Source organism: Castanea sativa, chromosome 7 (genome assembly GCF_040712315.1).
Source record: "Castanea sativa cultivar Marrone di Chiusa Pesio chromosome 7, ASM4071231v1".
Taxonomy (NCBI): Eukaryota; Viridiplantae; Streptophyta; class Magnoliopsida; order Fagales; family Fagaceae; genus Castanea; species Castanea sativa.
In genome coordinates this window covers 35,283,080-35,307,819 of record NC_134019.1, presented here as the reverse complement: position 1 = coordinate 35,307,819, position 24,740 = coordinate 35,283,080, and the positions used below count along the sequence as shown (strand labels likewise).

The 24,740-nt window shown below is 32.9% G+C and overlaps 3 protein-coding genes across 5 annotated transcripts; 1 reads left to right on the top strand and 2 right to left on the bottom strand.

The window, feature by feature from the left end:
* Positions 1-738: 738 nt before the first annotated feature.
* Positions 739-1,056, bottom strand: LOC142644381 (putative lipid-transfer protein DIR1). The gene has a single exon (XM_075819008.1). The coding sequence runs from the start codon at positions 1,054-1,056 to the stop codon at positions 739-741; it is 318 nt and encodes a 105-aa protein (XP_075675123.1).
* Positions 1,057-11,995: 10,939 nt separating this feature from the next.
* On the top strand, positions 11,996-14,136 carry LOC142642538 (UPF0496 protein At4g34320-like). Its single transcript, XM_075816916.1, has 2 exons — positions 11,996-12,588; positions 12,770-14,136. The coding sequence occupies exon 2, from the start codon at positions 12,785-12,787 to the stop codon at positions 13,901-13,903; it is 1,119 nt and encodes a 372-aa protein (XP_075673031.1). The 5' UTR covers positions 11,996-12,588; positions 12,770-12,784; the 3' UTR covers positions 13,904-14,136.
* Positions 14,137-15,021: 885 nt separating this feature from the next.
* On the bottom strand, positions 15,022-19,711 carry LOC142642178 (putative 1-acyl-sn-glycerol-3-phosphate acyltransferase 5). 3 transcript variants are annotated; one of them, XM_075816535.1, is made up of 4 exons: positions 19,608-19,711; positions 17,191-17,980; positions 16,772-16,902; positions 15,022-15,865 (listed from the first exon to the last, which is right to left on the bottom strand). In XM_075816535.1, exons 2-4 carry the CDS (start codon positions 17,760-17,762, stop codon positions 15,447-15,449), a joined length of 1,122 nt encoding a protein of 373 aa, XP_075672650.1. In that variant the 5' UTR covers positions 17,763-17,980; positions 19,608-19,711; the 3' UTR covers positions 15,022-15,446. The 3 variants fall into 3 exon arrangements, with proteins under 3 accessions (XP_075672650.1, XP_075672648.1, XP_075672649.1); XM_075816533.1 differs by lacking the exon at positions 19,608-19,711 and adding an exon at positions 19,146-19,536; XM_075816534.1 differs by lacking the exon at positions 19,608-19,711 and adding an exon at positions 19,332-19,536.
* Between the last annotated feature and the right edge of the window lie 5,029 nt (positions 19,712-24,740).

The following is a 24,740-nucleotide window of genomic DNA, read 5'->3' as shown; positions in this document are numbered from 1 at the left end:
GTATTGTAGAGAGATTAAGCGGAATAACAAATCACTTTGTTAATTTATAACTATTTATTCTTGTAAAATATATATATATATATATATATATATATATAATAAAACTTTTAAATCATGATTCATCCTCACAAGCTAATGAGTTTGTTCACAAATATATAATAATGTTAATTTGAACTTAATTCTAATAGTCAATCCTACATTTGGAATTAAGCTTAATTCATTTGCAAAATAAACGAATATAAATTTATTTTTACATAAGTCAAATTTGATGATAAATGGTTTGATTCATTTAAAACATTAAAATTGAACTCTATGAAGCTTCACTTTGATTCAAATTCAATATGTTTCTTTCATTTATGACTTATTTCTTGAATTTAAGTACCTATTATATAAAATTTGAACGTTGAATAGAATCCTACACACTCTACAGATCTATCTTATCGAAAGAGTATGATAGCTCAAAATGATTAATTTTCAAATTTAACACTGAGATTCGATAGTTGCGTTTCAGGAGTTTGGAGGCCATATGAAGATTCAAAGAAAGCAAACAGTTTAATTAACATTAACAATTATTACATCACAACGTAAAAGCAACACATAACCCCAAAAGAGAGAAACAAAAAAGCTGAAAGCAACATAAGTAGTACACCAAAATAAAACACAAACAAAACTCCCAAAATAAAAAACTACAAACACATTATCCATGCAAACACATTACGTGTTAACTTGTAACACATTTTAGCAATGGAGCTGAGCTAGATTGCATTTAGCTGGGAGCTCCATGGCAAGGGTGGAGTTGATTCCATAGAAATTCAACAGATTGGAGTTCTTGAAAATGCAAAGGCATTGCAAGTCAGCGTTGCGGAGAGCTGAGCAACATGAAGCTGAGGGAGGAACAGGGTCTTGGCCACTCACTGATGGCTGACAGGCCTTAAGACCCTCTTTGGTCATATGGCATAAGCCCTGACTATCGCCATTGGCTAACATTGTTGTCTCAGACCCAATGGAAAGAGCCAACAACAATGACACAAGGACAAGCTTTTTGTATGCTTCCATTTCCCTCAATAGTACTATTTGCTGACTCTTTGTTGGGTTTTAGAGAGTGATGGGTACGTTGGCTATATATAGCGGGTTTGGTGAGCATAACCTAAATACATGGTGTCCAAAATTTCTGCTTTTGCCCAATGGAATTGTGTATTTGAATGGTTTTGGAAACTACTAAATAAAGTTTTTTTTTTTTTTAACAAATACCAGATAGCATGTTGTAATTGATATACGATAAAAGTATTATATTTACGTAAAATGATATTACACAAATCACAATTTGCCAAATTTATTTGAAGGCTTCTAAATAGTTCTAATTAAGGCAGCAAAATTAATGAGTCTAATTAAAAACATTAAATAATACATATTATAAGAAATATAGAGGACAAAAGTGAATAATTTACATAAAAATGATATTGCGTTAATCATAACTCGTCACTTCATTAAATTATTATATATAATTTTTTCCCTTTTATCATTGTTTTATTTATTTTCTCTTTGCTGAATTGTCATTATCATTGTTTACTAAGAAATGGTTTAAGGCTCGTGATCACAAAGTCTCACAGAGAACTCTAGGAGTTGGCAAGAATTGGCAAATACCAGGGGCCGAGTCACGGGCATACCTTGGTGTGGTGTAAAGGGACCTGAGAGAACTTATATCGGGATTTAGTTGTTTAAGTACTATAGTTTATGGAAGGTTTTTTTGTATGATGGCATGCAGGGACGGAGCCAGGACTTGGAGTTAGGGGGGGCAGAAGTATAAAAAAAAAAAATGAAACTCCAAATAAACATTCATTTAATAAACCATCAACAAAGAAAAATACAGAAATTTTTTTTTTTTTAAAGATATTACAATGCAATTATTTATGAAAATGGAACTCGCCGTCTTTTTAAATCTTCAAAATCATCTATGATTGAATCCGTACTAATTGTCGCAGCAATGTCCCTTTCAATGAATAACATCATAGCGTCTAACAAAAACTCATCTTCCATTTTGTTGCGAAGGTCAGTTTTGATGACATTCATAGCTGAAAATGCTCGCTCTGTAATTGCAGTAGAAACGGGAAGAGTAAGCACAAGCTTGACTACTCTACAAATAAGCGGATAGATTTCTGATTTTCTAGTTCTCACCATCCATTGGCACAATTCGAAATATTTTTCAAATTCTTGAACCTGAATGCTGAACTACATCACACTTATAAAGATCAAGTTCCTTTTTCAACACATTACAAAAAGTAAATCATCTCAAACAAGGATTCAATATGAGACGAGACATGACAGGATACCTTTGCTTCTGCCGCTGGCTGCCAAATTCCTCTCCTTTGTGTTCAGCCGTAAGTTAGTTAGGTTTTTTTTTTTTTTTTTTTTTAAATGGCTTAGAGTTAGAAATCCCCTTCTCTTTTTTCCTTTTATATATGTGTGAGGTAAGTGGGGGTGTTTCCCACTCCTAGCCTAGGTAGATATCTAATTAGAACCGGTTTTGATTTTTGATTTTTGATTTTTGATTTTTGATTTTTTTTTTTTGGCTTGAGTTTGTTTTGAGGAGTTGTTTGGGCTTAATTTTTGTTACTGGGCTATTTTTTTTTTAGCATTTGAAAATATCAATAATATTATGAGAGGGGGGCAAAATATAATTTTTATTGAAGAAAATTGTTAAAAATAATATGTTATATATATATTAAAATTTTTTTTTGAAAATCTGGGGGGGCCACTGCCCCCCCAAGTCCAAGAATAGCTCCGTCTCTGATGGCATGTGAACCTTTAAAACGACAAAACCCATGCATGTGCCTTTTTCATTTTTATTCTTTGATTTTTTTTTTGGGAAAGTTTGGTGATGAAGTGTTACTTGGAAGTTGGAACAAGAACGTATACAAGCTAATGAAATGGAAAACTAGGTGCAATTCCATACTTGATACTTAAGTTGTGCAATTGTCCTTTCTGTTGCTATAAAAACTTGGAAATGTAAATATGTGATAAGATGGTTATTAATTTCTAATAATTTTTTATTTTTATCTATTTTAAGTATAAAGGTAGAGCTTTTTGACACAATTGCACAAGACACTATGCAATTTAATAATGGATTTGTTAAAATACATATAATAAAAGATTATTAAATAGTATAATATTAACAAAATGTTAATTATAGATCCTTATCCCCTTTAGTTGATGATTGCAGAATTTTTCTCAGCAAAATCCCACAGCACAGAGTTCAACACTGCTACAGGGAGGCGAATAGATGCGCCGATACTCTGGTGGGAGCAGATCAAAGCACAGATCTTGTTTATTTTGATTATCCCCCTCCTTGTATTTTGGATCAAATCAAGCAAGATGTCTTAGAAACTTTGTATTGCAGGCGTAGTAGTAGCTTTGCTGCTATGCCTTAGTCTCTTTTAATCTATTCCACTTTACCAAAAAAAAAACAAACAAACAAACAAAATGTTAATTAATATTGCACATAGGTAGTTATCAACAGCCGTACACACAACTTGTAAAATTGTGTTTTCAAAACATGAATTCAACATGTGTTTACATACACATAAAATCATTACCCTTAAGAAATTATATCATATCTTACTTAAATCACATCAAGGTAGTGATTGTCGAAATTGGATAAAAGGAAGGGTAAAACTACCCAGATGTTTCTGAAGTTGAATATGAGCAAATTATATTATCAATTTGAGTGGGGCCATCTAAACAAATAATGGACTATATTACATCAAAGATCCATTACCTTCCTCTTCTTCTTTTTTCTTCTTCTTCCCTCTATAGGGACAAATAAAACTGCTAAGAAAGGCTAAACCTAAAAAGATAATTTGGGATAGTAATACATAGTGACAGGGGAAGTCTATCTTGAAATAATTAATCTCCCGTTTGTAGCTGATAAGCTTCTTTTTTGCAGGACTGCCATATATGGGGGAATGCCAAGGCATTCTAAATATTCAATGGATATAGTGTTGTTTTTAAGCAAGAATACCTCACCGCACTCTCTCTAAAATAAAAGAGAGTACAGACAAAGTTGCAAGAGAAATTATTATCCCAAGAAAGGCATGAGATATTGAGTAAAGTTATGGCTCATGCAATCCTAACTTATTTTATGAGTTGCTTCAAGATTCTAGATAATCTATGTACAGAGCGACCAAGTTACAAGTAAGATATAACATCAAATTGCAAAGTACAATTTGATGTTGCTAAGTTTGGGGGAATCAATGTTGTTGGCATTGGGGCATTCTTGCAGTTGTGCCTGATTATTAAGCAATGTCATAGTGTTAAATATTGTAAGACAAAGAGAGAATTGTAAAGATTGAGAAAGAGCATAAGTAAGATAAAATGAATACAAGAGTTATATGGTTCAGCTGGATAAGCTATGTCCAGAGAGGAAGTCTTTAGCTGCAACATTTTTACTATGCTCAATTGTGCGTTACAAAGGACCCTAGTAGCGTACATATATAAGGGTTAGGATTAACCTTACTTGGGCCTACACTTGGGTCACTTGGGCCATCGCGCATTAACCTATTTATTTAGCACAGACTTGTAGTTGTAGCCGCTTGAAGTCAAATACCCGTGGGAAGGGACAATGAGGAAGCAAAAGCTGTCCACAAGGCAATAGGTTTTTCAAGAGAAATAGATTGCAAGATTCATCAACTATTATTGAGCACACATTTCGGAAAAGCCTAACCTCTCCAGGGTAGGTCACTTGCTCAAGGATCCATAATAGGACGCCAAATACTTTAGGGGGGGTGGTGTTATAATGTACAAGTTAAGGGTGTAACAAAGTAGCAAACGTCTTAGCTTTAGGAGCCTAACCCTAACATATATTATTAGAGATTTGGTTGGAGGAAATTCCCCATTTCATTGAAAGATATATTGTCGAAGATGTATTACATTTATAGAAATGAAATAGAATTTTTATCATTTCAATAAATAAAAAAATTTGCAGGCAAATTAAATGCTTATTAGGTTCACATTATCCATGTCGTCAAGGGAAAAGTAAATTAAAGTCTCAGAAATTTTTTTTTTCTTTATAACAGGAAATGCTTTTTAATTTCATCAATTTAAGCTTCAGCCTTAATTTAAATAAATGTTTTTGACTCATTAAGTCAATAATTAAGCATAACTTTAACACCCGCACAAGCAGCTTTATATGAAAAATCTGAAATATATGATCTTATTGTGTTTAACTCGTCTAATTTTTTTCAAATTAAACAAAAAAAGTCTTATTAATGGACCCAGTTAAGATTTAACTATTAAACTATATAACATCTTGAAATTGTTACATTGGCCCCTTCCAAAAGTTTATACAATTTATAAAGTTAAAATAATTCCTGATTTTTTCAAGACTTAATAGTACTCTTCTAAATTAACTCGCATTTCTTTGTATTTTTTAATAAAAACATTTATTTATTTATTTATTTTTAATGTTGTAGCTATCGAAATATTACAAATATATGATTCTTAATAATATTTTAGAAAATGTGATGCGAAGTTGCTATCTCCATTACAGTAAATTGGACAGCTCGATTCAAATTATTAAATCCTCATAAATCCACAGCAAAGCAAAGCCTAATAAAAACAACATATCAGGATAATAAAAGCATAGAGAAGCACAATAGCACTGGTCCACTGGATACCCTCTGAGTCTCTTATAGTCCTTAATTCCTACACACCACATTAAGACATCGGAGTTTTTGATGGGCCTCCCTGTTGAATTGTAGATGTTGCTTATATTTATTTACAAGAACAATTACATCTATAACATTTTTACAAAAAATATTAAGAGATAAATTATTATCAATTATAATTTTATTTTTCTTTGCTTATTGTTAATAACGTGCCCCTTAATATTTGTTAGGAAAATATTTTAAAAACGTTGTAGACATCTAATTTGTCATTATTACTTTGAATTATTGGAATGTCATGAAAATAATTAGAGTTTTCATATGGACAAAATTAATCGCTTTCATGATCCTCATCCACTAAATTGTATGTGACGTATCTTTTAATTTTATCTTGTTAAAGTTGTAAACTGTCATTATCTTGATACACAACGACTACGTTATCAGTCAAAGGCCTAATACAACAGCATTTTCCTGTAGTTGGTCTACCATAATAAATAAGACCTAAAAAATCCTTAACTTTTTTCTCTAGGTTTTTATTTTTGATTTCGTTCTCTAAAAAGTTCACCACATTTTGTTTCGTCAATGAAAAAGAAAAGACATTATGCATTTTTTTTGTTCCCCAGTTAAAGAACAAAATTTAAATGGCTACATCTAAGTAGATCTTTTTTTTTTTTTTTTTGAGAATTTTCAAAATATACCAAATTATAGATTAATATTACTACTATTTTTGTTATTATAAGTCAAACATTTATTTCCTTTATGGTGTAAACATATCTTGTGTGTGTGTGTGTTTTTTTTTTGGGCGCGGGGGAGGGGGGGGGGGAAGGCTTAAGGAATTTAAATATCAACTATACACCAAATGTGCATTTCAATGCCATTTGTTGAAGGTATGCCATACCTTCAACAAATTCCTTAAGGGTGCTTTTATGTGTATTATATATATATCTGATCTTAGTGTTCTTCTACATAGATAAGATATATTTGATATTCCCATAATGGTTTCCTTGTTTTAAGCTTAATGCAATACTGTTTCTATGGTTTCAGAGCTTGCTTGAATGTTTCTATTGGACTTTCTCATTTGGGTTTTATGGGGGGTTTTATGGATAATTATACTGTGGGCAAATTTTCATCTATCTGGAAATCTATATACTTTGTAATGATTTGGGTTTTACTTTTGCTTTTTAGAATTCAAGTTTTTATTAGATGATTTGGGTTGATGAACTCAGGTTGTTTTATTATTGATTTTTTTTACAATATTGGATGATTGTCAACTTATATACCTTGGTACTCTCTCTGTGGCACGCCAACTAGTTTGACTGATTGGTTAGCTTCTATTCTTTGTTTTATTGCTTGGTGACTTGTGGAGCTTGTCCATATAAGCATTTGCTCAAGCAAAATAAAGGGTTAGTCTCATTTTCTTTTTCATTGGACCAATATGGTCACATCAAAGGAAAGTTTTTTAACAATATGATCAGCTGAGAGTCACTTACCCAACAAAGATCAACTCAATTTTTCAAGGACTCAGTTGATAAATTTGCATTATTTGATCTGTGGAGGCTGAGAAAGTCTATAGTAACTTTCTATACATGCATGTCTTTGTTTCTGTGGAGGCTGAGACTGTATGGCTCAAATGAGGCATACAAATATTTCCCTCGTAAATAAAAATAAATAAAAAATAAAAGTCCAACCCAAGACCCGACCCGAGATCTGGAAAACTGACCCAATTATAGACCCATTTTTCCAGGTTGGGTCAGGTTTTGAGTCACAGTAAACCTAACCTGACCCAAACTCACTCTAAGGTATGGTACAAAAAAAAAAGGGATATTTTTATATGGGGTGATTGGGTCTTTGTCAAGGAGTGTCTTAAAGGCATAGATTAAAAATTAATAAATACTCACTTATGAGTTATAATGCACACTTTTCAAAATATAAAATACACATGTAGAATTGTTAATGATTCATTGATTTACATGCATAAATTCATCGTGAATATATATATCTTTTTATTTATAACGTTTGACTTAAAAAAAATTGCATAAAACATTATTTAATAAAAATTTAAAGCATCTTAACCACTACCTTTAAGAATTTGTCGGCAAAAATTTTTCATTCTTTTTTCTTTTCACATTAAATATATCTAAATAAGTTCAAAGAATTCAAAATTTGATTTTCTTTTTTTGGTTGACTTGCTAAAAGTTTTTACTAGTGTAAGAAATAATTTTTTAAAAAATACTAAAATTACAATTTGCTCATAGTAAGTTAAGAATGATAAAATTAAAGTAGTGGATCAATAACTCTAGTACTCACGGCTTGTAGTAAGTTATATTAAAAAGTACGGTAAAAATCATAATCATATCATTACTCATCATTTTCTAGAGTGTTTGACGATAGAGAAAATCTCATCTTGAGTTCAAACTACAAAAATCAAAGTCCATGCTTATCATTAAAACCTAAATAATTGCCACGTATTCAATCAAAACCCACCATAAAGTAGAGTAGATCATTTTTAACGTGATTCTATAATATAAAAAAAAACGTGATTGGGACCCAAAAAAAAAAAAAAAAAGAAGAAAAAGTAAATAAAGTTTACGGAAATTAATGAAAGAAAATCATTTCAAAGGTTTGAAAAATTCGTAAGTGTCTTGTTAAGGGAAGCAACATAATTGGAGAGCGTTATAAAGCATGTGACGGGAAAAACTCTTTTGACGTAGCGTGGAATCATTTTCAGCCGGAAACCAATGAGTCACCGACACGTATAGTTTGGCAATACGTGTCAGCTGTAGGCTGGTGATTGTAGCAGTCCCGAGACTCCGAATCGCGAGTGGGTCGGACAACCACGCGGGTACTGCAATGCTGTCAGCTGAGCTCATCCTGTCTTCAGAAAACGACGAGCAGCTTTGTTTTTCCTAGTCCTCCAAGGAGTCTCCACTACCTAAAACACCCCTTGCTTTAACCTAAATTGCAAAATGGCCATTATTTTTATGAGGGTATGGCTTTGATCGAGTGCATTAGTGCAATGAAAGCATTTAATACACGTGTTTATATCGTATCAGGTCGAGTGCAATAGTCTGTGAGACCAATATGATATAGACATGTGAAAATGGACATAGGTTTGTATCGTATTGAGTTTAATACATTAAATGTATATCAAGTTTAGTGTATTTAATGCATTAAATTGATGCTTAACACATTTTAATTTCCTTTTTTTAAGAGATTTGTTTTATTTATTTGTTCTTCTTGTGTTTATTACATGGGGTTAACATGAGTGAGAATTGTCTCTATTTTTTAATAAAGTTAAAATGGCTCATAAAACCCAAAATGACAAAAACATAAATAATATCACAATTTTTTCTTTATGATTTTGTATAGAATTGAAAATAGTTTTTAACAATTATGTATCTAATGCTCAGTAAATTGGATTTGTTAGGATACGGATACGTGTCACTTTTCTAATTGGTCTAAAATCTAATGTATAGGACCACTTGACCGACTAAGAAGAAAAATCTTTTATTTTTTGGAAATAATAATTACCGCCTATTTAAGGAAAAAAAATTATTTATTTTTCCCATTGGGTTAAATACATGGTTATTCCAACCAATACAAGTAAATCTTTGTAAGTTTTAGGCATTATGTGTACTCCTTAAAAATAGTTATTGATAAGAAATATGTTTGATTTTTTCATTAGTTAGGAAGACCACGTGACTATCTTCGCATTATATATTATATAAATTCTTTAAAAGGAAGTTCAGATATGTTTTCGGCAGATTTTTAAAACTTTAATACTTACTTCTTGTCATCTGAATATTAGGTAATCTCAACACTACTATTAAATTTGCTCTCTTCTCCAAAAAAAAAAAAATATTAAATTTGCTTTATATGCACACATGTATACATACATAAATATGAATATATATATATATACACACACACACATAATTGGTTTTATCTCTCTGTTACGTATGTCACTCATATACTCACCAATAAATAGATATTATTATGGTAAATTCAGTATTAGAAATGACAACTTCTACTAAAATACATTTGTTTTATACGTATGTTATGCACTTTTTTTTTGACAAATCTGAAACTAAACGTATTTCGTACGTTAATCATGTGTATAATTGTAATTTGATAAAAAGATACTTACAGTTATAGCCTGTGTGTGCAAAATGATTTCTTGGCAACCAAGTAACTATTTGAGTTTCAAGATAAGTATAAATAGAGTCAGATAATTCAGCTACAAACATTGAACTCTCTAGCTAGGCGGTCAAATTGTTCCTTTCAGGTGGAGAGTTTGCTGAGTGCTATCGAGTTACTTTGATTACCATACTTCAAGAACTACAATCTCAACAGGTAATATAATTTCTCATCATTGTTCTTGCACAATAACCAGCATATACCATTGTATATATATCATTCCAATCTCCATTTTTCATTTTCCATGTGATTTCTTCTTAGAACATTCATGCAATCATGCTACATGAAGCGACTTGGTTTTCTGGTAGTGTTTAAAAAAAAAAAATTAAAACTAAATAAAAAATTATGGGGTTTGGTTTTCACCCATCTTAGTATCATTTTAAAGTTAAAAACATGTAGTAATTTTTTTTTTTTTATTTAAAAAAGACAATGCTTGTGAAGCTATAGAACATTAAGGTATTTCTTGCAAATATCTTTTATCAATCCCTTGAAGCCTTCTGAATCTTCACCTATTTGTTTCTTCAAAGCTTCACAATAAGTGTTCCATAAAAACAGTATCAAAAAGCTTGATTTGTGTGAACTCCTCTTCACTCACCATATGCAAAATTAAATAAATCTTTAATTGTGTTCAGACTACAAAATTACGGACCAATGCAATTGGTATTTTGGTAATCTGACAGAACCCTTTACAGCCTATCAAACTGGGCCCCTAACTGATTGACTTCATTGACAATTCATTCATTTACGGAATTATGATAAAGACTACGTTTCTACAAAAGTAGATAGGATAATAATTATTATGTTAAAGCGGCAAACTTTTATTTCAATTTAGTCCTCTCTTTTTACCACCAATTTAGTCAGTTTTAAACTTTTGTAGTTATATCATAAATAATTATTTATGAGAAGTACAAATTCAATGAGTCATATCATAAATAATCATAACTTTTTTGTAATAATTGATTCGCCTAAGCTTTTCAAGTGAAATAAATTTATTAGAGCATCCACAGCAGTGGAGCTAAAAATTTAGCAATTTAACTTTACTAAAAGTTACTTTATTTATTTTACCTACACACATGTTGCAGCAGTGGATCTATTTTAGCTTTCAACACAATAAAATAATATAAACATCACAATAAAATAATATATCTACCACAATAAAATAATACATTTCACTACACTAAAAACACCACAATAAAAAGGTAATGTGAACACAAAATAAAAAATTAATTTTTTTTAGCTCTCATGAACAGTGCACATCTATCTATAGATGTGACTAGAATGATTAAAAATATATAGATTTAATTTCATCGCTTTCTTTTGGGGTTTTGGTGGAGCTAAAATAGCTATATAGCTATTTAGCTCCACTGCTGCAAGTGCTCTTACTATTATGCTTTTTTTATTTAGATACAATAGCATTTAAATAGTGCCTACATCATGACGATTGTTTTTGTGGATTCCACTTTAACTAAACTTATAAAGACATTTCTTATCAAATAACATAATTGGCTTCCAATCACATCCATGCCAAAAGAAGAAACTAATTAGCATTTTGTATGATACTGAATAGAAATCATCTTAAAGTGGACAAATAGTTCCATGGTAGCTAATTGGAAGTTTGGAAGGACCATTCTTTTTTATACATGAAAAAAAAAATTTAGGATGTGGAACGTTTATTACCTTTTTATTTATCTAAGATAGAAATTCTACTCTAGCTTAAATTTATATGTGTGAAGCACTCTTCCGAAAACTTCAACCTCGACTTTTATCCATCTTTCTACAAATACTTGTTCGGTAGAGTAATTGTCACGTCAAGATGTGCATGTTGCTCGTCATCTTTAATGATCCTTTCATTACTAACTATGTTTTACCCATATCAACGCGTTTGTATTCTTCTATGTTACTAACCAAAGTCTTGGGGCAGAAGTCTTTTACCACCTTTACCTTTTTCTCTCTTTGCACCGCCTCTCCCTATATCTCTTTGGTAACCGTTGCTTTGCGCGTTAAAACTGTGAAGGGAGAGAGAGAGAGAGAGAGAGAGAGAGAGAGAGAATGAGATAGAGGGTGTTCTTCTAGAGAGAGAAAGACACATAGATTGCTTCCCGCGTTTTACAATGTCCAACTCTCTCTCTCTCTCTCTCTCATGCGTGCAAGCTATGCTTAAAGAGTCTCCAACTCCACCACCCCCCACATATTCATTGGTCCTTAACAGTTTTAATTCTCTTTAAGCTTCTTCATTCTTCATTCACCTCAAGTTCTTCCACGCCTTGCTAGCCTTTTATATTTATTTTATATATATATATATTTCTTTCAAACAAAAAACTAACCCCATCACTTATCTATTTCAATCATTTTCTTCCTTGGTTCTAAGACTTTTCTACTTTAATTACTTGCCCAAGTTCCTAATTCTCTCTGGGTCTTATCCATTCTGGTCAGTTTCAAAGTCTTCCGAATCTTATGAAGGTCTTTTGTGGTGATAAAGTTGCCAACCTACTATGAAGGTCCTGCGTATCAAGTCTACAACTTTTTATAGTTCGGTGAATTGGGTTTGTTCTAATCTGAATACATATTGTATATATTAGAAGGAAAGCTGGGGTAGGATTAAAATATCTCATCATATATCTTTTCATAGAACTGCACTCGAAATTGGGTTATTATTTTCTCTCTTGCCAAGGATTTGTTTGACAAGTTCATGTCTTTTACATAGAAGTTTCGCTCCTGCAAAGAAAGAAAGGTAAAAAGCTTGTTGCTTTGAAGGATTAAATACAAGGGGTTTAAGAAAAAAAAAAACTTCAAGGATTGGCAAAGTTTCTATATTGAATCTGGTTTTGTTCTTTTTCTTGGTTTGTTTAGCTCTGAGTTTGCTGACCCCAAAATTTTGAGACTAAGACTTGATTGTTGTTGTTGTTGTTTAGCTTTAAGTTGAAGGTATGGGAGGCCATATGAGCAAGAAGACCCCTGAAACATCCTCTGCTATCAATCTCAATACCAACTTACAGTACACAACCGAATTGAATTCTTATGAAGCTGCTTGCAGGCTTGATGCAGACTTGCAGTCCTTTGACACCACCCTCCAAGAACGTACCAACCAAGTCATCAACACTCTTGCAGTTGGGGTTGAAGTTCGAGCCCTTTCCTTTGATTCTTTGAAGGAAGTCACAGAATGTCTCTTGGAAATGAACCAAGAGGTTGTTAAAGTTATCTTGGAATGCAAGAAAGATATTTGGAAGAATCCAGAACTGTTTGAGCTTGTGGAGGAGTACTTTGAGAATAGCTTGAAAACTCTAGATTTCTGTACAGCATTGGAGAAGTGCCTAAAGCGAGCTCGGGATAGCCAATTGCTTATTCTTGTTGCACTTCAACAATTTGAGGAGGAAACTGAATTGGGAGGGAATAGGTATGTGAGGACTTTGCAGGAGTTGAAGAATTTCAAGGCTGCTGGTGACCCTTTCACTCTAGAATTCTTCCAAATCTTTGAGTCTGTGTACAAGCAGCAGATGCTAATGCTTGAGAAGTTGCAACTGCGAAAGAACAAGCTTGACAAAAAGCTTAAATACATTCATGCTTGGAGGAAGCTTTCAAGTATAATATTTGTTGCTACCTTCACTGCTGTATTGATTTGCTCAGTTGTAGCTGTAGCTATGGCTGCTCCAACCGTTGCAGCGGCTTTGGCTGCTGCTACTTCTATCCCAGGCTCAATGGGAAAGTGGATTGACTCTTTGTGGAAGAACTATGAAGATGCTTTGAGAAAACAGAAGGATGTAATTAGCTCAATGCAAGTTGGTACCTATGTTGCCATTAAGGACTTGGACAATATCCGAGTTCTCATTGACCGGTTGGAAATTGAGATTGAGGCACTTCTGCAGAGTGCAGATTTTGCCATTGAAGAAGATGCTGTGAAGATTGCAATACAAGAGATTAAGAAGAAGTTGGGAGCGTTTATGAAAAATGTTGAGGACTTGGGGGTGCAAGCCGATATTTGCAGCCGGGACATCCGGAGGGCAAGAACTGTGGTGTTGCAAAGGATCATAAAACATCCCAACAACTAAATATGATCCTTGGTGCGCTTTCTGCCTGCTGGTGATTGCTTTTATGTTAGAAAACTGTTTGATACATTTTATGTTTCGTGACAATGATAATGATGATATATTCCTTCATTCTTATAGATTGTATCATGAATCCATGCGATTGGATTCGTGTTCAAGACATTAATTTCGTTCTGGTATTGAATTTCTTTTTCTTTTCTTTTTTTTTAAATTTTATTGATGTCAACAATGTTCCATTGTTTTCAATCTAGTCATTCAATACAAGATTACAGATTTAATTTATGTGAAATTTTAGTTTCTGGCTTCATTGTCTTGGTGAATCTGTAAATGTAATTAGACAATGAAAGGAAATGTGATTGATATGTTTTGAAAAATTACAAATTTCTTCCTTGTCACCCAGCCAAAACGACGAACATCCTTTGTTATCATGCTGAACCTGAAAAGGTTTCCTAAGGAGACAGGATGAAAAATGGTTTCTCAGGAGCTAGCTCAATATTGGAACACCATTGGAAAACAAAGAGTAGCCTTAAGGTAAAAGAAAAAGTAAAACCCAAAAAGCCAACATTCTTTGTTCTTTTCTATTCTTTCATTATTTTTTTTCTTCATTTTCTAGGAATTCAAACAGAAATAAAAACTAAGTTTCAAATCAAATTGCATTCACTTGTTAACATGGTGGAGAACAAGATTATAAGCAATAGTTATAACTTATAAGTTCTTTGTTTATAACTTTATTCCTCTCGTATTTAAATGACCTCGAGCTAATTGTTTCAGGTTTCAGTCCAAAAATAAGTAAATAAATTTCAGTGAAAGCTCCTGACATTTGATTGAAAATTCAGTTCAAGAAAGTCATCGTTGAGAAATATCCATGTAGACCCCGTCCATGAACCATAACCCTCAAATTTGTTCAACTATAAACTATATTAATGGTTGTGTAGAGGAAAAATATTGTTCCAGCATTCAATTAATTAAAAAAGAAGATTTCTTGTCCTACGGCTGTGCTCTTTCTTTTCCCACGTTTTTATTCTACTTGACATCCAAATGTAATTATTGTATTGTTTAATAATTAGCATTATTTTAAGGGCCCCAATTTGCTAAACTCATCAAACCAAAACTTTAGTGAAAGCAAGAATACATGTAGGTACTACAAATCATTACAGATAAAGTTTTACATTTCCCATTGGGAAGCTCAAAGTGAAGTGTTTGCTGAAACTTTGGCGAAAATATTACATAATGCATGCACTGTGGAATCAAGGTGATGAATATAACTTCAATCACCAATAGTTAAATTCAGGGACAAAAATGTATGATCATTAAGTGACTCTGGCTTTGGTCACATACAGTTTTACACATGTGCATCTGAAGAAGAACATCAATTTGTGAACCCTTAGTGATGGAATCACCTTTAACAAAGGCTGTCCACCAACTATACTTGAGAAGAAAAACCTTAACCTATGGGCCCAAGCCCTATCATAATTCTACAATAACAGATCTCGATTTGGAACTTGTTGACAGTGCCTGCTCAATACATATGTAAGTTACAAGTAAACTAAGCTTTCAAAAGGCCAACAATTGGCAATGGTCGAATATTGAAGTAGGTTGCAGATGCCAGATAAGCACACACCAAAGATACATACATTTTGAAGAAGAAGGATGTGAAAAAGGTGAGGTACATACAAAAGCTGATCAAGGCAATTACCGCCACACAATTAACAAGGCACTTCACTGTGGAGAGGTCCCCTTCTGTTCCTTGATGAGGAAAATGGCCTTCAGTATAAAAATTTGAAAGCAACTGGTCCTTGAGACGATATGTATCCATCAGCCAACTGGAAATCTCATCCTCAGATGTAGGGATATCATCAAGACGGATGCGTCTAACATGAATATGAACTTCAGAAGGGTCTACTCCATAGACATTGTCCATGAAAGTTGGACAGTGATGCTTGTAGGCAATGGTTACATCATAAACTGCAGTAAATACAAATACATTAAGATAAGAAACAGTTACTACATGAAAGTCAACAAGGATAAATTGCTAAATTAAGAATCATGTGGGTAAGAGTTCAAATTGGTAGTAGTGACCTTTCATATGGAATGCTGACATGAGTGAGTATTCAAACCTCTCCCCTACCCCCCCCCCCCCCCTCTCTTAGAATCAAGTGAGTAAGAGTTCAAATTGTTAGTAGTTTCCTTTCATATGGAATGCTGACATAAGTGAGTATTCAACCCATCACCTCCAAAAAAAAACCCTGGTTTTAGATTAGAGTAAATAACATACAAAATCAGTTATTTTCACTTCAATATTGTAATTTCCATTAATCCTTCATTTTTAACAGGGAAAAAATACCACCATGAAAGTGATAGCGTTCAATAAGCTTAATAATTGCAGAAAATTGATCCCAAAAACACATATAAAGCGCAACCACCACAAAGCATGCATGGATCTTGTAATGTTGAGAATTTCAAATATTGTTGCATACTGAGCGCATCATTTCAAATGGTACAAAAAAAAAAATTCAGGAAGATCATGCTTTAGAACCTATGCTTCTCGCATTTTTTTATTCACTCCTGCCAATTGTAATCAACAAGATCCACATCATTTGCTTTAGAACCTCTAGATTTTGTAAGGACTTTTACGCCTATTACACATTTGAAAGCAAAATTTTTTTAAAAAAAAAACAAACAAACAAACAAACTTACTTTCAGGAACTAGTAGCAACACTATGAATTATTTCATGGACTAGGAATGAAAACATGATAGATCACCCAAACGCAAGGCCAGCAAAATAACATGACTTTTGTTCAAATATGGAGAATTATAATAACAAGTAAAAAGTGGATGCAACCAGCATAGATATGGACAAATAAGATAACCTGCATCCAAACTGCCTCTCAACTCTTCCAAGCAGGCACAGAAGCCTTTTGTTCTTGGAAGCAACACATTTTTAAGGATGGGTAAGCCATTTTCAGCAGCATATTTTTGATTTCGAATGCATTTCTGTTCACTGCACAAAAGAGTTGGAGGAAACCAGACATTAGAAGATGATAGGACTCAGGAAGCACAATTTCCATCATGAAACATTTTATACTGTTGGCCCAAAAAGGATGAAGTTGCCATATACACATGGAATGCACAATTGATAGTCAGTTCCACTGCATAAACAATTAAACATCCCTAGAATATCCACAAAATCTTTGTACACACACAACATGCATCTTGCTGATCATTTATTGATAATATTGGCTCTCATGTAAACATCAAAAGGAGAAAGAATAAGAAATCAAAGTATTACGTGTAATCTGTGCCTTCTGGGAAAAGAGCAAGCCAGAGGGGATCTTGAGGATCTTTAAATGTTGAAAGCATTTGGCGCATGGTAGATTCATCAACCTCCCACTTCCTCTCCACTGAGATGAACTCCAATATGTGAAATCCCCAACCAAACACTGGTAGTTTCATCAAACTGCTCTTAAGAATATATTTTATGTATCCCTGGCGTCCCTTTCGCAATGCAAGGTCCCACAAGTACATCCAATCAACCTCAGTTCTATGGTTTGCAATAAGCAAAACACGTTCCCTTGCAGGAACAGTTTCCCCAGAAAAGAAAACTTTTGTCTTGTTTATCTTTTCAAAGAGAAAAGGCCACAAAGCTAGCCAAGCACCAAAGAAAAAGGATGTTGTTTTCCTGCTGTAATGTATGCTAAAAAGTCGCAACATAACAGCACCCATAAAGCCAAAATACACTAACATCATGAATGCTGTTGAGAGCAGCACCAATAAACACATTAAACCTCTACACATCCTTAGTGGAGTTAAATCACGGTGCCTTCTTCCCTCACTTGTACCTAGATGGTTTTGATATTCCATGTGGTCTCAACTTAGCTACAACCTCCCTGTCCAATGTGGGTGGACCACGAGTCTTAGATAACTTACCTACTTAAGATGTTCCTAGCGGTGACTTAGCTAATGTAAAATTCCTCACAGGAGGCGAATTCCTGAAAAAGTTCGCTACTGCATCAGCACAACAAATGCATGTGAGAAAGTTATCTGTGGAACTGGAGGAATCAGAACACTATAAGTTTACCCTGCAGAAAGAGAGCCAGGAAGAGACTCAGCAATCACATGTCATTTAACATAAATATGTGTGGTAAGGTCAGGAAAAAAAATGTTAACAGAGCCTAATCACATGCAATGAATGCAGAAAAACTGAGAAATTCATTAGCATCAAATAGCAGCAAGAACATTTGCTTATGAATAGATTTCATACAAATAAACTCAAGGGAATGTGACTCGCAAAATTAATAAATTACCAAAACTACATAGCCAGTTTTATGGATGAGGAAGTTTAGTGAAAATGAAGAACCAGGTCTTAGAACTATTCTAATGGTAAAATGGTGCATACTTCCCATACCTGGTAGTAACCCCTTTTGGATTGGGTTATACTAGAGACTAGGAGGTACTAAAGCAAGTGCACGAGAAAAAAAAAATGATATAATGTAAAGGAGTGTCAAATTAAGTTTTGGCTTACATTTTAATTCCAAGTAGGACAGTGTATTGGTGCATTTTTCTTCCTATGAATTGCAACAAGTCTATAAAAAAATTGAAAACCATGGTGCTCCATCAATTATCCTCGAGTAGTACATAGATGGAGAAGTGCCACTTCCCAACAAGAAGGCCAAGCCCATGACAAAAGCTAGTATTACTACACATTGAAGTATTTTGAATAAGCTACAAAGGCAAATCAAATTGGATATCTAATCCTAACGGGACCCAAAACTAATTAATAAAAGACAAAGCTATTAGAGTTTCACACTCAATTGTCAATTAATTAATCCCTTTGTTTCCAAAACCACAAGGCATCCAAACCTTCATTTAAAAGAAAAAGAAGATACCCAATTATTTTATCAAATAAAAGACACGTTTTAAACTACTATATATATATATTAACTCCAATACCAAGAAACCGCAAAACAAATACATTCCTAAAATAGATAACAAAGATTACTTCTATTATTAAACTCATGTACCTAACGCAGTTAATGCAAGTGTACAACATCAATCCTAAACCAAAGAACAACGTGGTATCAATCGAAAACAACGGATCTGAACCAGATGTAATAACAAACATGTGAATGGCATGTGAGAAAAAAAACCTTGTTTGGTTGCAGAGAAAACAGAGAAAAAAAGTGAAGTGCTAGAAAACATGGAAAACCCAGATGAGGCACTGAGTTTTGAGTCACTTTTACTTACCCAAACAATGAAAAGAAAGTAACTTTTTGGATCAGCTGGAGGTTCTGTGCAATGTAATGAGGATTGAAGAATTGGGTCTATTTGATTTTCAGCAACCAAACAAGGTTTTAAACTAAACAGTGAATGGAACTGTTTGAAATAGGAATGAGAGAGAGAGAGAGAGAGAGAGAGAGAGAAATGGCTTACAAAGTAGATATGGGCTTTCGATGAATCAAAATTCGTGAAGGAGAAAAAAAAAAGTATGCTTTTTTTTGTGTGCTTCAGCAATGAACTTTGAAAGGCTGTGAAGCTATGTATTATGAGGCTGTGAATTAGAGCAAGAGACAGCTTCACAGTTGCACACAAAAAATAGACAGAGAGAGAGAGAGAGAGATGATAGTATAATACATACTCCTACTAATACTAGACACGCTAGTAGATCAAATTAAAAAAGAGGCTCTGACCTGACTAAATTTAAGGTACCTGAAATTAAGAATTTTGTCATAAATTTGGTGCAGATTGTTTTTTCTTTGTTTCCAGACAAGGACTTCCCTTTTTCCTTCTTTTTCTTTTCTTTTTGGGAGAAGTTTTTCTTTGGGACTGGACCTACTTGTAGGGTTGAAGCCACCAAAATGTAATATTTACGGCTGTAAACAAGCGGTAATATTTGTGGCGGTAAATAAGTCAAGCCAAGTCAAGTATTAAAAAATTATACTCTATCTACTTATTTAATTATATTTCAAATGTGATGTTTGTTATCTTGATGAACAAGTTTAAGTTTGTTCACATGCTATATAATCAATTTAATCTTTTCTATAGTAAATTATTATTACATTTGTTCTTTTTTCTTCTTTTTTTTTTTTACTACAAATGGACTATTTATACATGTGAACATATTTAGAAACTTATACAATTCAATTTTGTGTCTATATAAGTATATTTTTAGACAATTATATATATGAAAATATAAGATTGTATATAATTAAATCAAGTCTCGTATTCACGAACACATATTTGGCTTGTTGCCTAAACAAATGAAGAAAACTAGATAAACAAGTTTTTTTTTCCCCGCAAGTCGAGCTCAAGCTGTTCATAAATAGTTTGGTTCATTTATACTTTTATAGTCCTAAAATCTATATCATTCTATAACCAAAATCATAACGGTCTAAAATTCTTTATTTGGTAGTTCTCTTTATTTAACCTTTGAGATAATATGCCAAGTGGCACATTGCTTCGTAATTATCTTAATCCTTTGCATTTTTTTTCAAAGTACATATTCATTATTATGTGTTAAAAGCATGATCTTTAGCCGTAGTGATATAAGGTTATGCCAATTTGGCACACCTATTTTTGGTAATTCTCTTAATTTAGCTTTTTACAAACCACACCTTTGCATTATCTCGAAATATTAATCTATATATCTATTTATATAATAATAGGTGAAGTTAAGAGAAACTCAAATTAGAATTTCAAATTAGAGTTTTAATTTTGTGTCATGTGTCCTAAATTATTATTATTTTTTATACAAGATAGAATTTCTATTCTAACCTAATCTAAGTGTATATGTATGTGAAACTTCCTCCTGGAAACTTGAACCATGGCCCTTACCCTCCACACCCTACAAACATTTATGGAGTGATCTTTAGCCGTAGTGATATAAGGTTATGCCAATTTGGCACACCTATTTTTGGTAATTCTCTTAATTTAGCCTTTTACAAACCACACCTTTGCATTATCTCGAAGTATTAATCTATATATCTATTTATATAATAATAGGTGAAGTTAAGAGAAACTCAAATTAGAATTTCAAATTAGAGTTTTAATTTTGTGTCATATGTCCTAAATTATTATTATTTTTTATACAATATAGAATTTATATTCTAACATAATCTAAGTGTATATGTATGTGAAACTTCTTCCTTGAAACTTGAACCATGGCCCTTACCCTTCACACCCTACAAACATTTATAGAGTGACCACCGCACCAAGAGTGCGCGGTGGTCTAAATTATTTATTCCTAAAAAGTCTTATTTTTTAATTTTAGAATTAAATATGGGACAACATCATCAATATTCATCCAAATGAGTTATTACGTACAAAAACCAAAGAGTCTAGAATAAATAAATCGTAAAAAAAAAAGTGGTTCACAATTAAAAAAAAAGGATAATTTACATTTTATACCTAGTAATATCCTTATAAAATTTTTTAAAGAGTTAACAAAATATAAAAATAACTATCAATAGTATTTAAATTATATATATAGGAATTATATTATGCATGTTATTGTATATCTTTAAGTATATTCATGCATATGCATAGGGTTACAAGCTAGTTTATTATAATGAGTTTAATTGGTAGATGCATTTATTTTTGGTGAAAAACTCATTTTAGTCCCTACATTCTCACGTGATTCCTACTTTGGTCCCTAAATTTTTTTTCTACCGATTTTAGTCCCTATTCTGGAAAACGCGTCTTGTTTTAATCTTTGACGTTATATCAGAGACAGAAATTGCACAGCTGGCAAACGGAAAAAATTAAAAATATTAAAATAATGCCCATTATGTCCACATGGCTTTCCACGTCAGCCTCTAAATTAAAAAAAAATATTTATTATTTTTAACTTAATAAAAAAATTAAAAGCATAAATAAAAACCAAAAAATTAAATTCAAGAACAACAACAGATTCAAACCCATATTTCAAACCCCCACACCACCAAAACACTCTGGAATCCACCATACCCATGGCTAAATCACACCTAATTAGAACAACCACAGCCAAACCCACACCCAAACCCAGAAATTTGAATATAAAACCTCCACAAACACATAAACAAATTTCTGGGTTTGTTTATCATTTGAGTCTCAGCCCTCTCTCTTCTTTCTCTACCTCTTCGCTATCTTTTCTCTCTTCTTTTTGCGGATAGGCAATGGCGTGGGTCGGTGGGATTCGTGGATGTGGGTCAGTGGGTTAAGATCTGCGATGGCGTAGTTGGTTTTGTGGTGGGTCAGTTTCGCGTGATCGGTGATGGCGTGGGTCCGTGGATTTCGTGGATGTGGCGATTTTCAATGGTGAGTGCAGTGGTGGCTGGTTTGGTTCAACGGTGGTCTAGGTTTGATGGTGGTTTTTGTGCCTCTTTTGGTCTTAGTTCAACGGTGGTCTAGGTTTGATGTGCAATGGTGGTCTGGGTTTGATGGTGGGGTGATGGCCCAACACTCTTGGTTTGAAAATCAAGCTCAGATCTGTTGGGTTTTGAGGGTGGATCTAAGGCACCATAATTTGGATGTTGTAATATGGGGGTTTGAAATATGGGTTTGAATCTGTTGTTGTTCTTGAATTTAATTTTTTGGTTTTAAATTTGTTGTTGTTCTTGAATCTGTTGTTGTTCTTGTTGTTGTTCTTGGTGTTTTGTTGTTCTTGTTGTTGTTCTTGAATTTAATTTTTTGGTTTTTATTTCAGCTTTTATTTTTTTTATTTAGTTAAAATTAATAAATTAATTTTTTTAATTTAAAGGCTGACGTGGAAAGCCACGTAGACACAATGGGCATTATTTTAATATTTTTAATTTTTTCCATTTGCCAGTTGTGCAATTTCCGTCTCTGATGTAACATCAGAAACTAAAACGAGATGCGTTTTCCAGAATAAGGACTAAAATCGGCGGAAAAAAAAGTTAGGGACCAAAGTGGGAATTGCGTGAAAATGTAGGGACTAAAATGGGCTTTTCGCTTTTATTTTTATACATTAATTAATTGATAATGAATTAATATTTTGACATAAATAAAAAAGTTTAAAGTTTTTTTTTTTTTTTTGAGAATCTCAAAAGTTTGATGATGTGGTTGCATTGAAATACATTGTTGAATTAAATTGTCCTTCAAAATTTTTTAAAAAATTATAATATTTATTTTATTACTACAATGGTCAATAAAACCATATGGTTGAAATATATTATTAACAAATTTAAAGGACCCCCTCAAAAAAAAAAACAAATTTAAAGGAAGTGCACAAGGTCTGTTTGTTTTTGATAATTAGATAAAACTATATGGTTGAAACAAATTATTGAAAAATCTAGAGAAAGTGCTTGGATTTGTTTGTTTTTGATAATTGGATAATTACAACGGGGAGAAAGGATTTTGAACATTAGATATCTTTATTGTAGGTATTTCCACACAAAAAAAAAAAAAAAACCAAATCTTCACATTAAAAAAAATATTGATAGTATGAATCATAAATTTCTCAATTAAAAATACAAGAAGATGTTAACTAGTTGAATTACAAAATTCTCAACACTACATTCACACCACTATATTATTTCAAATTAGCCAAATAGATTTTAGTGAAAATATAACTCATACAACCTAAAACACGAGGTGCTATTATATTTTTCAGAAATGTCATGCGAGACCTATTTTTATGTGAGAGAATAGATGCACATACTGAATATGAGAGATTTCCTCCAAAATAACACATTACATCATACTAGTTTATTACAAGCCACAATGCATTACATGTGTACAGACATGGCATTTAGGCCCAAGCCATTGCATGGGCATGACATAGAGGCCCAACCCATCAAATTCAGTAAACTAAGAACCCGAGCCCAATAATGGGTTGTATACCGCACCGATCCAGAAGCTAGCTACATATCGGGGATGGAAACTGCTTGGCAAGGTAGTGCATTAGGGGAAATCACCTAGCGAGAATCAATTGGCAGAAGGTGCAAGTTTCAACATAGTCATATTTGTCTTAAAAAAGTGGATCTCATCTAGTCAGGAATCTATTCCAGAGGGGTCCTACCCAACTAAAAAGCCTCCCCACCATCGTGACTATCCCACTAAGGGAAGTCTATAACTGGGAACCAAAGGAGTGAGAAATGGGATTGGAAAAACAGAGGGTGAGAGAAATACATGAGATAGATTTGGGATGAACAACAAAAGAGGAGAAGCTCATTAGTGAATGGGAGACTCCTCAGGGGATACATGAAAAGGGATAGGAGGATACGAGTTAGACCAAAAACTCCGTCAATTGGGCCGCTAGATTAGCATCGGGGGGTCTTCCCATTGTCCTATTACCCACATTATATAAATAAATTGGGAGCTTGTTCTTAGGGCTAACGAGTCACCTTGGGGAATCAAGCTCGCACAAAATGATACTACCTTGTCAAGCCTGATGATGCACTGCAAGTCAACATTTTTGTTTGTCTTTCCATTTTTTTGATTGGAAGTCTCCAAGATCTTAGTCTTCATTGCAATATAAGGACCAAATGAGGCATTCGTCAATGGAAGATCCAACAAAACCAAAAGCTACTTTTTTTTTTCCTCCACTAAAGTACAATTTTGCTTTTTAAAGTTTGATGTTTTTTTCATTTTGATATTTTACGCTTTAAAATTTTTTTTTCAGCCATTTTTATTTGATTGTTTCTTCAAATAAATTTCTATTAATAATTTGGTAAAATATGACAATATATGGGTGATGAGTGGCTTAATGGACGCCACTTTTCTGGTACTTAACTATCAAACTATTAATAAAAATGAACAATTGAGTCAATTTGAAGTAAAATAAGTACTTTAGTCACCAAGGGTCTCATAACTTAATATGTTTTCAATGAATGTGTTTAGTTT

Coding starts and splice junctions, on each gene's coding strand:
- LOC142644381 (XM_075819008.1), bottom strand. CDS start 1,056: ATGGAAGCATACAAAAAGCTTGTCCTTGTGTCATTGTTGTTGGCTCTT.
- LOC142642538 (XM_075816916.1), top strand. CDS start 12,785: ATGGGAGGCCATATGAGCAAGAAGACCCCTGAAACATCCTCTGCTATC.
- LOC142642178 (XM_075816535.1), bottom strand. CDS start 17,762: ATGGAATATCAAAACCATCTAGGTACAAGTGAGGGAAGAAGGCACCGT. Junction 16,903..17,190: donor CCAGAAGGCACAGATTACAC/GTAATACTTTGA, acceptor TCTTTTGTGCAG/TGAACAGAAATGCATTCGAA. Junction 15,866..16,771: donor GAGAGGCAGTTTGGATGCAG/GTTATCTTATTT, acceptor TATTTACTGCAG/TTTATGATGTAACCATTGCC.